This window comes from Populus euphratica, unplaced genomic scaffold (assembly GCF_000495115.2).
Source record: "Populus euphratica unplaced genomic scaffold, PopEup_1.0 scaffold4.1, whole genome shotgun sequence".
Taxonomy (NCBI): Eukaryota; Viridiplantae; Streptophyta; class Magnoliopsida; order Malpighiales; family Salicaceae; genus Populus; species Populus euphratica.
In genome coordinates, this window is record NW_011499859.1 from 1,791,817 (window position 1) to 1,805,353 (window position 13,537).

The 13,537-nt window shown below is 30.4% G+C and overlaps 1 protein-coding gene across 1 annotated transcript; it reads right to left on the reverse strand.

The window, feature by feature from the left end:
• Positions 1-6,834: 6,834 nt before the first annotated feature.
• On the reverse strand, positions 6,835-7,751 carry LOC105124326 (uncharacterized). The gene has a single exon (XM_011024301.1). The coding sequence runs from the start codon at positions 7,707-7,709 to the stop codon at positions 7,050-7,052; it is 660 nt and encodes a 219-aa protein (XP_011022603.1). The 5' UTR covers positions 7,710-7,751; the 3' UTR covers positions 6,835-7,049.
• Positions 7,752-13,537: the final 5,786 nt, after the last annotated feature.

Sequence of the window (13,537 nt, forward strand, 5' to 3'; positions counted from 1 at the left end):
CTCTGAATGTAGAAGGGTTACTAGTAATCTCTTGAAATCAATAGCAGAATTAGCATCGGCCTTGCATGCTTGTCTTCTCCCCATGAATTGATTACAAAGGAAACAGAGAAAGGGTACTGTGTCTATAGATGTCATTAAAATCATGGGTGTTTTTGGATTTATCCCATATGGGTCCTCAAGTCAGGATACAAGAGGTGTCTTTAGTGGTCAGAGAAGTGGGGAAAGTGGAAACCTGAACAGTAAAAAGATTTTCTTTTCTCAAAGGAAGAGAGAGAGAGCGAGAGAGTAGAGGTATCAAAACTCGAAAGAGTGAAGATGCCATCTTTCTTTCTCTTGCCAAGATATACAGTCTCTCCTGCCCTCGTTTTATCCTAGTTTAACACAAAAACTCTCTTTATGGTCTAATCTTGGAATTAGAGAAGTTTACTGATGATGCTGATGCAGCCCCGATTTATGTGTGGTGTGAAATAATATTTTGCAGATTCAATCTGTCTCCTTGTTGGGTCCAACAAAACCGCTGCTCCGTTTACTACTCTGCTATACTGTCTTGTGGCAAGCCTTTTGTCGTTTCGGCTTGTAATCAGATTCTGTGCGCTCTCCCTTTTTCTTTTTAGTCTACGCTATGTAGCTAGGCTATGTAGCATAATCCAAGGCCGAATAATGTTGTTAACGAAGTTGTTGTTCATAGGGGCAAACCCCATTCTTCCTCCGAGCATGTTTTGGGTTGTGGCCTTTTTAGCATTGGTTGGTGGTCACTGCCCATTAATCAGCTTCTGCATTGAATTTGAAAGGTGGGAGAGAGAGAAAGTCACGGTGTTTTGTGTTTCTCTCAAAATTTGTCACCCAACAATTTCACGAATCCATAAGAAGAACCACAGATTGTTGCAGTTTTAATTATACCAAAACAATCCTTTGTTTTTGTTTTTTCGTTTTTTTTTTGAATTTTTTTCTCCCTTTCAAATAAACCTTTGTATAGTCTACGTAGATGGAATTTGGCTTGAAATTATGGAGGTAATACCATATTAAAAGTTAGAGGTATGAAAAGTTAAACAGGAAGGAAATATGGCTCACTCCAAATTTGCAACAGTTATTTCCTAAAATTTAATTAATTTATTTTTCAATCTTCTAGTTAGAGAGATATTCAACAACGAAAATAGTTATTCTTAATGTTAAAAAGTTTCATTTCACGATGAAAGTTTAATAATATTTATTTTGAACTTTTATTTAATTTTAAAAAATAGATTGGGGTGGAGAGCAAAATCTTTTCCAATATGATTTTGTATTTTTGGTTTTTTTTTATTTAAGTGGATTTTTGGGTTCCAAGGTGTTTATTATGCATTTTATGGTCAAAATAGATAAAAAAAATTGATTTTTCTAGGGAAAAAAAAATAATAAGCTTGATTTTTTGACCATTATAATAATAGCTGAATTTTAAATAAAGACAAACAATATATTGTTTATCTTTATTTAAAAAAAAAAGATGAATGACATGTTTTTTGGACTAAAAAGCCTTGCATATGTGTTGAGTTACCCAAGCCAGGCCAAGCCTGCACATCTAAGTTTTTATTTTTATTTTCCTTCTAATCTAGTTTTATTATTGGAGAATAATTTAAGCTCCATTTGTTTGCAGGAAAATTATTTTTACCTTACATTGGTTGCAGGCCTAGTAACTACATGTTAGCTTAAGTTAATGAAACCCAAGTCATCATTTGCATCAATAACACCTAAAATTTTGTTAATATTTTTTTTTTTTAAAGTAGGCATAGATTCATGATTAAAACAATACAATAATGTTTTTGCCCTTTAAAGCAAAAACCTAATTAATTATCTTCGTGAATAAAAAAAATATTTTTTTTTATGAAATTCATTTGTTATTAGAAATTTGATTAGGATTATAATGATAAGTTTTTTAGTGATGAGACGGTATCCATAGTAAAATAATAGTTAATTTCAAATGGTTTTTTTATCTCATCTTGAGCATGGTATTGAAATCTTGTTTTTTTATGATTTTTTTATTATATTGTTAAATTAACTAGGTTTATTAAATCTAATCAAGTTAATAAATCAGATTTCAAATCTTTCTTACTTCTTTATAAACATTAATATCATCTTGGCATATTTTTTTTTATGTTAGGAAAATGACGACTCAACTCATGGCATAACAAAAACAATTTATCTAATGACTTACTATCATAAAAGAGCTTAGCTTATAATTAAGATTTTTGTATTTTATTTATGGCTATGTAAATTTGAATTCTTGTTCCTCCAACAATTAAGCTATTCATTCAAGAAATTGTTATAAAACTTGGTATGGTGAAACATGTTGATCCCATAACTTCTAGCAAACAATGTTGTTTCAAGCCTTTTTTTTTTTTAAAGTAACGAAGGAAAAGCTTAGACTGATTCATTAACTTGCAGATTACTCGCTCGACTCATGATCTAAATTTTAAATTGAATTGTTTTATGGGTTGAATTTTATAACTATATGTTAAAGAGTCTAGGCCCTTGCATTTTATAACTATATGTTAAAGAGTCTAGGGTTAAAAATAGATAAAAAAAAAAGTAAAAATAGTTGAAATCCAAATTGATTGCTAAGTTTTAAAATAACAAATAATCAAGGTATCTTATGTTTTATATTCTGTTTAAGGCGGCATGAGAAATGAGGAGATGCATGACAATAAGAGCGAGCATACACGTTGAACTACCGTCCTCATATCTGGATAGTCTTCGAGTATCACTGACAAAAACAGAGTATTGTTTAAGTTACAAAGGCAAGTTTGGGAATCATGAGCTGCGAGGGACTAATCCCCTGTCAAAAGCCTGGATGGTTTTTCATACTTCTTTATAGAGAAATAAACTAAGCTCAATGCATGCACCAGAGACATTTTTTTTTTGCCTGCAGTAGACTAAATTCATGCCCCAAGAGAGGGAGACACTTTTTTATCTCAAAAAGTCCCAACATTCCTATCGTTAATCCTTTAATCCAAGGGATTGGCTCTTCTTCAGTGGTTGATATGTCTCTTTTTTGCTCTTCAATTTCAGCTACTTACTTCGTAACTTTGACTTCATACATCGAGTTCATAGGCAATCTTGGATTTGCCTTTCAATACTAATAATTTGTGCCTTGATCTGTGGACTGCCATAAGTTCTACTGATTTTTACGCGGTTGCCTGTCAGCGATAACAACCTTTGATAAAAGTGGTCCCTGTTTCAAACAGAGCAAATTCATTGTGGAGTTATTAGGAGTAGACAAAGTTAATTAAGGATCCCACCGCATCTACACTTGTTATCATCCCAACCTTTAATTAATACCGATTGCAGTTTGGTGCCAGGTTAATACATAAGTAGTCATAAGGAAATTAGAGAATTTTAATCAAAAATAAAAATTGAAAGAAAATTAAAGGGATAACCAACAAAAAATCCAGTTACACATGGGTTCAAAATTAAAGTCATCGAATGGTAAATAGAGTAAATAAAAAAAATAATAATTAATTATAAAAAATAAACTTTTAATAAAATACTCAATAGGAGAAAAAAAAAGTTTCGTTAGAGACTCAACGTCCCTCTACTATAAACATCGTTTTATCATAAACAAAATTTATTAAAATGATTTTAATGTAATTATAAAAAGTTGAATAACAATATTAAAAAAAAAGGTGATATTCATACGCTATATTATAAAATTAAGATAACCATTTAGAAAACTATGAATCCTAATTTTTTTTAAACCAACATCAAGTAATAAGATAGGAAAAAAGAGTCTAAAAGAAAGATGAGAACCTATCTTATCTCATAAGAGTTGTGACTTGGGCTATTTAATTGGAAGTATCAAATTTAAAAAAAACTAAGAATATTAAATTTAAAAAAATTAAATATTAAAAGATAAAATTTTTAAAAAATCAATATCACAAAAAAGAATTAAAAAAATAGCAACTAAAAAATAAGAATAAAATTTGAAAAAAAATAGAAGGTGAATAATTTTGGATTAAAAAGCTAAATTAAAAATAAAAATTAATTTCACTAAATAATTAAAGAAAAAACATCCAAAAAGATGCTCAGAAAATCTTAAAAACTCAACAAATTAAATTTTTTATTAAATAATAAAATTAAAAACAATTGAAACTTTATGAAAAAAAGGCAAGAAAAAATAAAGAAAAAAAAGAGTCAGCACTTAATTTTAAAAAAAATCTAAATTAAAGGATGTAATTAAAAAAAATAAAAAAAACTTATAAAAATATCAAAAATAAAAATTAACAAATAAAAAATAAAAATCAATACCCAAATATATCCGGCTAATAGAACTGCCTTGAAATTTTAAATGACATATGCGAATCTCAAGGCATGAGAGAGAAAAAAAAGAAAAAAAAAAGAAAGCTCCTGCCTATCAAAGAGAGAAAAAAAAAAAGAAAGCTCCTGCCTATCAAAACTTAATACAGGCTACCTGGGATGAAAGAAAAGACTGTAACAAATCCAATCACATAATAGAAAAAAATTTCTTTGTCATTTTATGAAGGCGCACTCGTTGTCGAAACACAACTGGCGCCTATCTGATTCTTTTTTATATATATTTTTAATTATTTTAAACCCACCTGAAAATACAAAACTACATTTAAATCATGCCAAAATCAATTCAGGATAAAGGTTAATTTCGTGAATTTACTGAGCTAAGAATAATAAAAATATAAAAATACCTTCGTAGCAAGCCTTAATTAAGTCCACCATAAAGGATAAAGGATAAGCTAGTAATTATAGTGTGAAAAAAAATATAAAATCTTAAAGTAACCCCTAGCAACCACGCATCTGAGTGTTTTCTTTTAACGATGGCGAGGATATTTCACATTTAGAAAAAAAGAATGAAAATCAGTTTGAATCCCTGCTATAAGTGAGAATGACAATTGAATCACATAAAAAAGATAATTAGAAACCAGACCTCAGTCTTCTCATCTGATTTGATGAAGAAAAAGAACAACATTTTACTATTATAATCCACCACTCAAATTCTCTCTGTGCTATAATGAATACCCCCACGCTATGTATATTTGTGGTAAACTTGCACCTCCTTTGAATACCCTCTGTGCTGGGCTCTGAAATTATCATGAGATTGAGTTGCATCGTCTCCTTTGTATACTAACAACTTGCAAAGAATATATGCCTTTATATAAAATCATTTATGGCTTTAAAAAGCCCTCGGTAAGGACAGCCAGGCCCGTTATAAAAAAGTTCAAAAGAATCCTTGAAAAGCTTAAAAAAGGCCTTTAAAAGCTAGGTTCAATAAAAAAAAAAGCCCAAAAAACCCTAATTAAAGTAGTACATAGACTGGTTTGAAATAAAAGAAAAGCCGAATCAAAGTTTAAACCTGTTTCTGATTCGTTTCTAAACCTTACCAAACCTTTTTATTTTTATTAAATCCTTGATCGAAAATTCAGATTATCCTTAAATCATGATGTTGCATCCTACCATATCATTACATCCATTCCATTTTTTTTTTTTTGTCAAGTGTCATATGGTGGGGGATGCAAAGGTGATTTAAAGAACACCCGATTTCCCATCAAATAATAATTCCAAAAGTAGAAGGTTCCTATATATATATATAAAGATAGTAGAGGGACTAGTAAAATCTTTTAACCAATTTAAATTATGTATTTCTTTACCACGACAAATTTATAGGAGATATTCTTGATAAATCAAAGCAGTGTAATTACCATCATTGTTATCATTATCCTGTTCTTCTTCTTTCGGGATGGTTTCAAGTTTTATACCAATGATTTACCACAACTCTTCAGTAATGAATGTGCATATATCTTATATTGAGTAAAATAAAACAAAAATTTCCACTTTATACGTTGATTACACCAAAATTTTAAGCAGATTGATGTGTTTGTTTATAAAATAATTTTTATAATTGTGATTTGAAAAAAAATAAGTTTGAAAAAAGTATTTTTAGTTGTATTTAATTGGATTTAGATATTTATTTGATAAAAACTTGGTTGAAGTTTATGTATAGTAAAAAAATAAAATAAAATATTTGGATAAAATAGAGAAATATTTATGAAATTTAATTAAAAAAATATGTGAAAACAAATAAACTTGGTTGAAATTTAATTAAAAAAATATGTGAAAACTACTGTAAAAAATCTGTTTTTCAGACTTAATTTTTTAGTGAATTCTATATTATAACACACAATTTTTTTTATTACCAAATATATTAATGTGTTTGTTTCACCACTAACATGAAAGCAAGTGGAAAACAAACTTACTCCATATCTTAAGCATTCTTTCATGTCGTTTGCGAGTGAAGTTTGCCCAATCAAACACTGATGGAATTTGGCAGTATTCCAATAGGCAAAATCATAGAAATTTCCACATACCGCACGAAAGCAACTGAGCAGCTACTAATCCAAGTTTCAAACTCAAAAAGAGCTTGTATTTTGATAATATATGTTGACTTGATGACTTCCAAACCATTGGCCTCATCCGATCAACTGCACTTGGAAGTTATCTTCTGGTTGTCTTCTCCAAGCACGAAGTTTCCTCTTAGGACTTTCAATATGTCGGTAATGATGGACTTCATTTTTAATTTAGAATGCATTTATATTTACATTGTTCTACTTCTACAGAACATTTGTTCTGGTAATTGCAAATTCTGGGAATTGGAAATGGACTTCTGCCCATGTCTACTTTCCCGATCCAAAAACCATGGTCTAAACACCAACGGCTATTTTCATCATGTCAGGGCTAAAAATCGTCCCTTTTGTAGAACAACTCATTCTATGAGGTCTGTGATTAACCAAAGACTTGATTTAGTGCATGCAAGTAATCTATCTGGAGCAATCCTTGCTTTTCAAGTACAAATTCATATATAATCTTAAAGGGGAAAAAAATCACGTGAAGAGATTTATCATACATCAATCTATAATGCTAAATTAATCTTGTACATATGAAGAGTATACTAGCAATCCATCAATATAAGTATAGCAGAAAAGCTACGACAAGAAAAAATCGAGCAGCAAGAAATGAAAGCTACATTATAGTCTGCTTTCCACTACCGCTTAGATACTAAGATGAGGTTTGCAGTTGCCACCGTGAATTTCCCGACTTGCAAGATTATATGTCACTGTGCAATTTACTCCCACCACAATATATTTCTTGAAAGTTCGGAGTATCCTCACCTTTCCACTAATTATTGTACTGCTGGTCATATTCAACGCTCCAGCTGAACGTATGTCACTGATGAAGCGTGGAACAGCCAATAATTTGGCAGGAATTAGATCCACCGTGACATTCATATGAAGAGTCCGCCTCGCCTTGGCCATCCCTGGCGGAGAATTAGCCTCGCCAACCACCGCGCCACCATAGTAAATAGTCGTTGTGCCTTTTTTGAACTTGAACGAGGCCGCGTTAGGATTTTTCACGGAGACGTCAGCAAGAAGTGTCACGTTCACATCTTTTCGAAGAGTCCCATTAGCGAGCTCAAGACGTTGCACGAATACCCTGTTCATCTTGATCACAGGGTCCCTGACATGAAAAACTGTAAGGACTAAAACTAGAATAGTCACGGCAACAATTAATAACATCGCAATGATGCAGCCACAGCAGTTGATGCAATTTCGTCGGCGAGTTTTCACTTGCAGAGGCATTGTTTCTTCTTCATCACTGCGGATTTCGAATGCTGCCGAGGCTAAGGGCTTCACCTGCTCTGTCTCAGCCATGACCAAACTCAAGAAGGCAATGGTTCGATTTTATTTATTTATTATAACGATCTTTTATATTTTGTCCGTGTTGTTTGACAAGTACAAGTCAATCAGTATACAGTCAAGCACAATACACTCGGTCCTCAGTGCGTTTGCAAGGGGTTCACGTATCTTGACTTTGAAAATATAGAATTTAGTAATTATTAATATATTGACAATAGCTTTGTATAATATATTAATATTATTATTAAACCTAATTAAATAAGTTAACTTTTAAATTTTTATTTAACTCTTAACTGGATTTGGGTATCTTGGAAATGATAGATTTGCCAAACCTACGTGTTTTAGATTTAATTTTAGATTTAATTGTGTTTTAGATTTAATTGTCATGTTAGATCCAAACATGATTGATAGATCCAATAATAATTTTGATATTTTTTTAAATCTGATGTAGATTAGCCCGGATAAATTAAAAAATATATTTAAGATTTTAATATTTTACTTTTTAAATCTGATGTAGATTAACCCGGATAAATTAAAAAATATATTTGAGATTTTAATATTTTATTTAAAAAATTAAGAAACAATCTATGTTGATATAAATTAAAATATTATTTTGAAAGGTTTTTTTTTTCTAATATTAAAAAGATATTATCTTATTTTATTAAGTTGAAGTATTTAAATTAAAAATTTTTTTATCCCATATTAAAAAAACATAATTATTTTTTTGTGAACATAGACTATATATATTAATGGGTTTCAAATCTCACAATGAAAAAATAAAATATTATTCTAGTATTTATATATTTAACTCATATATGGGTTAGTAATCACTTAAAAAAGATTAAAAAATAGGTTTTTGACTAGGGGTAAAATACATTTGAAAAAAAGGTCTATACCGAGTTCTATTGGGTCACTTGAGTCTCGGGCTGACCCGATATGCTAGACTCATAGTTTTAAAACCCGGCCCGGCCCGAGGCTGACCCGATATGCTAGACTTATAGTTTTAAAACCCGGCCCGGCGGGTTGACCCGGGACCCGGCCGACCCGGGGCTGGAACCGGGCCGGGTTGATGAAAAAATAAGGTAAGCCATGACCCGGCGTGACCCGGCCAAAAACCCGGTGGTAACCCGTTGACTTTTATTTATTTTTTTATTAAAACGATTGACTTTTGATTTTTTTTTAAAATAGAAATTGACGTTGACTTTTGAATTTTTTTTAAAATAGAAATTGACCCGGCCGACCCGTTCGACCCGGTCAAAACCCGGAACCCGGGCCTTGGACCGGGCCAGCCACCGGGCCGGGTTTAAAAACTATGGCTAGACTAGGTCTAATAACTATGCTTAAAAAACAAAACATGAGCTTGAGAGCGATAATTATAACTTATTTCTTCTTTAGTTCAAGAAAACCAATTAATTGATCCTTAAAATTTTAAAATATACATTTAGGTTCTTTTTGTACTGTTATTTTTTAATTTTATTTTTTTCCATAAATATCTTGGTTTGATAACCATGCCAGACTTTAGGCGCTTAGGTCTGGCAACCTAGTCGACCTAAGCGCCCACCAAACCCATGACATTTTTGTTGGCATGGTTGTCAGATTCAAGGTGTCTGAGCCTGTGTAGTTGCGAGACTCAGGCAGAGGTCTAACATGTTGTCACATGCATCCCTAAAATTCTTATTTTTTTAAGTAATCTTTAATTTTAGTGAAGAAATTATTTACAAAATTGCACAAATTAAAAATTCAAAAGGACAATAAATCTTTTACATATATAATATTTTCTTTTCCTACAATATAATGGATCAATTTAAAAGTTTTCTCTCATGATTATATATTTCAGATTTTTATATATACTAATAGTATAATGTAGAATAAACTTCATTTGTATCAAACTTTGACGATTAAATCATGTAACAATATCTCAAATTTAAAAAAAACATGAATCCTTTAAAAACTTATCAAACACTTGGATGAAAATATAAAATTAATATTTTTATCTGCAATACATATAAAAAGAGATGTTTATTTTTGAAGACTTGAAATAAATCACTTAGAACACAACACATTTTTTCATTCTTTCCTTTTCTAATATAACAAATTTATTAAAAAAAATTGTAAAAAAAAAAGAGTTTGCAGTGAAATGCTACTGCATATGAATGAAAAATCCTGCTTGAATGAGGCAGTGTTTGTTTTTGCAGTCCAATCATGCTTTTGAAAAATATTAAATTTTTGGACTGAGGCGCGTTGGTCTAACATAATTAACAGACTTTTAGGTATGACAAATATGAATGATTTGACAAACAACAACAACCAAAAAAAAAAATAATTGTGCGCTTTTGTTGTCAAGAGAGAGAAAAGAAAGAAAAAACACAAACAATCGATCACCGACGGCAATCCACCATTATCTGTCTACAAATGCTATATCATGTGGAAGAGAATAAAACTGCACATCTAGTTAGACAACGGATGACTAGAATGTGTTTGTTTTTAAGTAGTTTTTGTGATTGTGGTTTTAAAAAAATATGATTAGTTGGATTTAAATATTGTTTAATAAAAATTATGATTGAAATTTATGTGCAACAAGAAACATGTATAAAATGTTTACTAGTTGTGTAATTGTGGTTGCTTTTAAAAATATTTTTTACTTGGAAATGTATTAAAATAATATATTTTTATTTTTAAAAAATTATTTTTTATATTAGTATATCAAAATGATCTATAACACCAAAATTTTTTTAATCTGAAGCAAAGAAAACAATAAAAAATTATTAATTTTTTTTAAAAACGCTTTTGAAATGCAAAAACGAAAGTGTTTTACGAAACACAATTAAAAAATCATGTAAAAACTATTTTACAAAAACTACGTTTCAAACTTAATTTTTTAATGGATCCCACAATACAAAACATAGTTTTTATAGTTATCAAACAATTTACTGTGCTTTTTGCATTGCAAATATAAAAACAGATGCAAAACAAACGCATCCTAGATTTGATCACTAGGAAGCATTTCCTGAGCTTCCTTAATGGTGCATGCATCATTCATTTGTTGGGAAAGAAAAAAAAAGTTAAAGAAATATTGCACAAAAAAATAAAAAATTTAAAGTAAAATTATTATTATAATTCATAATACAAAAATCTCTTTATCTTAATTTCCTCTACAATATTTAGCTTTTATTATAATGTTTTACATCGAAGACTTCATTCATAGAAATTTCATTCAGTAGAATAGGAAAGGGTTACAGACTTGACTGACTTTCAAGATTGAATCAAAGCAAGAAAAAAATTGCTTTCGAATCATCATGTTATAACATGTATGTAATAAAAGTAAGTTTAAGATATATTTCAGAATGCCCTCTCTCCTTTGATCCTTTAATGGATGAATATTTTGTGCCCCTTTGATTTATATTCCAGCTTAGTGCTGAGAATATGCCAGCATATCAAATCTACTCAAACATTGAAATTTGAATGAATGAATTATGGCGAAAAGGAAATTGAAGATTCAGCCAAGCAATCCGAGTACATGGAATTACCAAAAAAACAATTAATTAATTAATTTACTTGCAAAATGTATACATATTCTCCAAACCTTTTATAAACAACAAAACAATTATACAAATAGTAAGAATTATATGTAAATTTGTACACTTTCAGCACCCTAAATCCTAAATTGAACTTGATATGATTTTACCAGAAGAGAAAGAAAAAGGGAATTGAACTCGGTTGCGCTATTAGCCAGTCTAATTCTACACCAGCTCTCCTAATCTGATCACCCTTCTCATCCATGGATTCCTTTCTAGCATCAATCTATTAACTGATGCTAAACGTGACACATTAACCAATTACTCAACTTTCTAGTAAAGCAAATGTTTTCCGTTGTTTCTCTCTCCCCACCATTCGAGCTTATACGACATCTAATGTTTATAAATACCATAATTCACCAAATAAAAAAGAAAGCTGTAACTCAAGCTCATGCACGACATTACTCTAGCTGCTCCACACGCATTTCACCTGTCATGCATTTATTAACTTAAGCATCACACGGTTCTATGTATCCACAATGACTTGTTTTGAAGGCAAGCTTGTAACCTATGATAGAAGTGACAATCTAACCCATCTGATTGACTTATCATTCACAACAATATTCACCCCGTTAATTTCTCGACTTCAATCCTCCATTGCTTAATTTTGCTTCTCCAACCACCATGCCCTCATACAGAACACTAGCCCTGGTATTCTCAAGTTGTTCTTGTTATTAACTCAGCTGCTAGTGTCATGTTGGATGAAAGGACTTTACTGTTACCATCACTTAGATTTTCGACGGCGACCAAGCAAAGTATAACATCAGGAGTTCTCGCCATCACAATTAATGCAAAAACTAATTTCATTGCACTCTGACAATTAAAGCAAGAAAATACATAAAATATTTGTTAAAGAATAATATAAAATTTTATTTAATAGTTTAAATTATTAGATTAAGATGATTTTTTAATATAGTATTAAAATCTTGATAATTAGGAATTAGGAATTTGAATTTTTTTTTATTTGATAAAAATTAAACATAAAATAATCTGAATTTATATAAATTTCAAGTTTTAAAAATTTTTACTTGAAAAAAAATATTTATCTTCAAACTTCATCTAACATCTTAAATTTTTAAATTAAAATGATTCTTTAATAATATTTATCATTTGTTTTTTTAAAGTAACGCTTTGAGTTGTAGCATGGCATACTCTTCGTTGCTTTTCTGAAGAGACTTAGCTGGTGCTAAAAGGACAATTTGGTTGCCTTGGGACATTTTTCCTGAGCTTGTAGAGGGATAAGTAGTAGGGTTAATTTTTCCTTCGAGTTTTTAGGAAACTAGATCTCTTGTTTTAGGCTTATAATCTTATGCGGACGTGCTGAATGACCCTTCTATATAGTAGCAGCATGAAAAAGAGGAGCAGTCCGCTGTATTGAATTTTTAGCAACCTTGCTGGAGCAGTCCTACGACGTCGAGGCGCCAATATGTAAATTGGGGAATTTCTCTTGATGGGGCCATTGAAACTCACCGTTTTTGTTTTCTTTACCCCCCACCCCCCCAATTCCTCAAGACAAAATCAAGATACGAGTTTACAGCCACAATGTTTTTCACCCCGTACGAATTCTTGTGGTTAAAATCTCTTAGTCCTTGATTAAATTATTTTACTTGGAAATTCAAACTAACGCGAACCAATAGTCAAAACTTATTTACAAAAATTTGACCTTTTTCTTTTTGTCAGCAGTTTATACGTAAATCTGTACTAAATTCAAACAAGCCATCCATTAGTAAATTTTTACAAAATTTTCTCGCCTTTTTTTGTACTTGTATTGAAATTTGACGATGATAATGTAGGAGAAAAACCCTTTATGTCAAGCAGTTGAGTCAAAGGCTTAAAATTCCATTTTTTTTTGTTTAAAATTATTATTTTTATATTTTTAGATCATTTGATATGTTGATGTAAAAAATAAAAATTATAATTTTTATATATTTATAAAAAAAAATTATAAAAAACAATACTGCTGAAACTCTAAGATTTTTATATATTTATAAAAAACAATACTGCTGAAACTCTAAAACACCTGTAGCCAGGGAGAATCATATATTGATGCTTTGTAAGGCCTGATAGAGCATGGAGCTCATTATGGGCTTGAAACCCAGATTAGTTGAAGAAAGGACCAAGACTTGACAATATTTTGATCGAGCGAAGTGAAAGCCCAATATCAGAGCAGCCTACAATTAAATTAGAGCCTAATCCAAAAATATATTATTTTTTCAATTTAATTTTTATTTTTTATTATTAAATGTATTTGATATGTTTTTTTTCTTG

Coding starts and splice junctions, on each gene's coding strand:
- LOC105124326 (XM_011024301.1), bottom strand. CDS start 7,709: ATGGCTGAGACAGAGCAGGTGAAGCCCTTAGCCTCGGCAGCATTCGAA.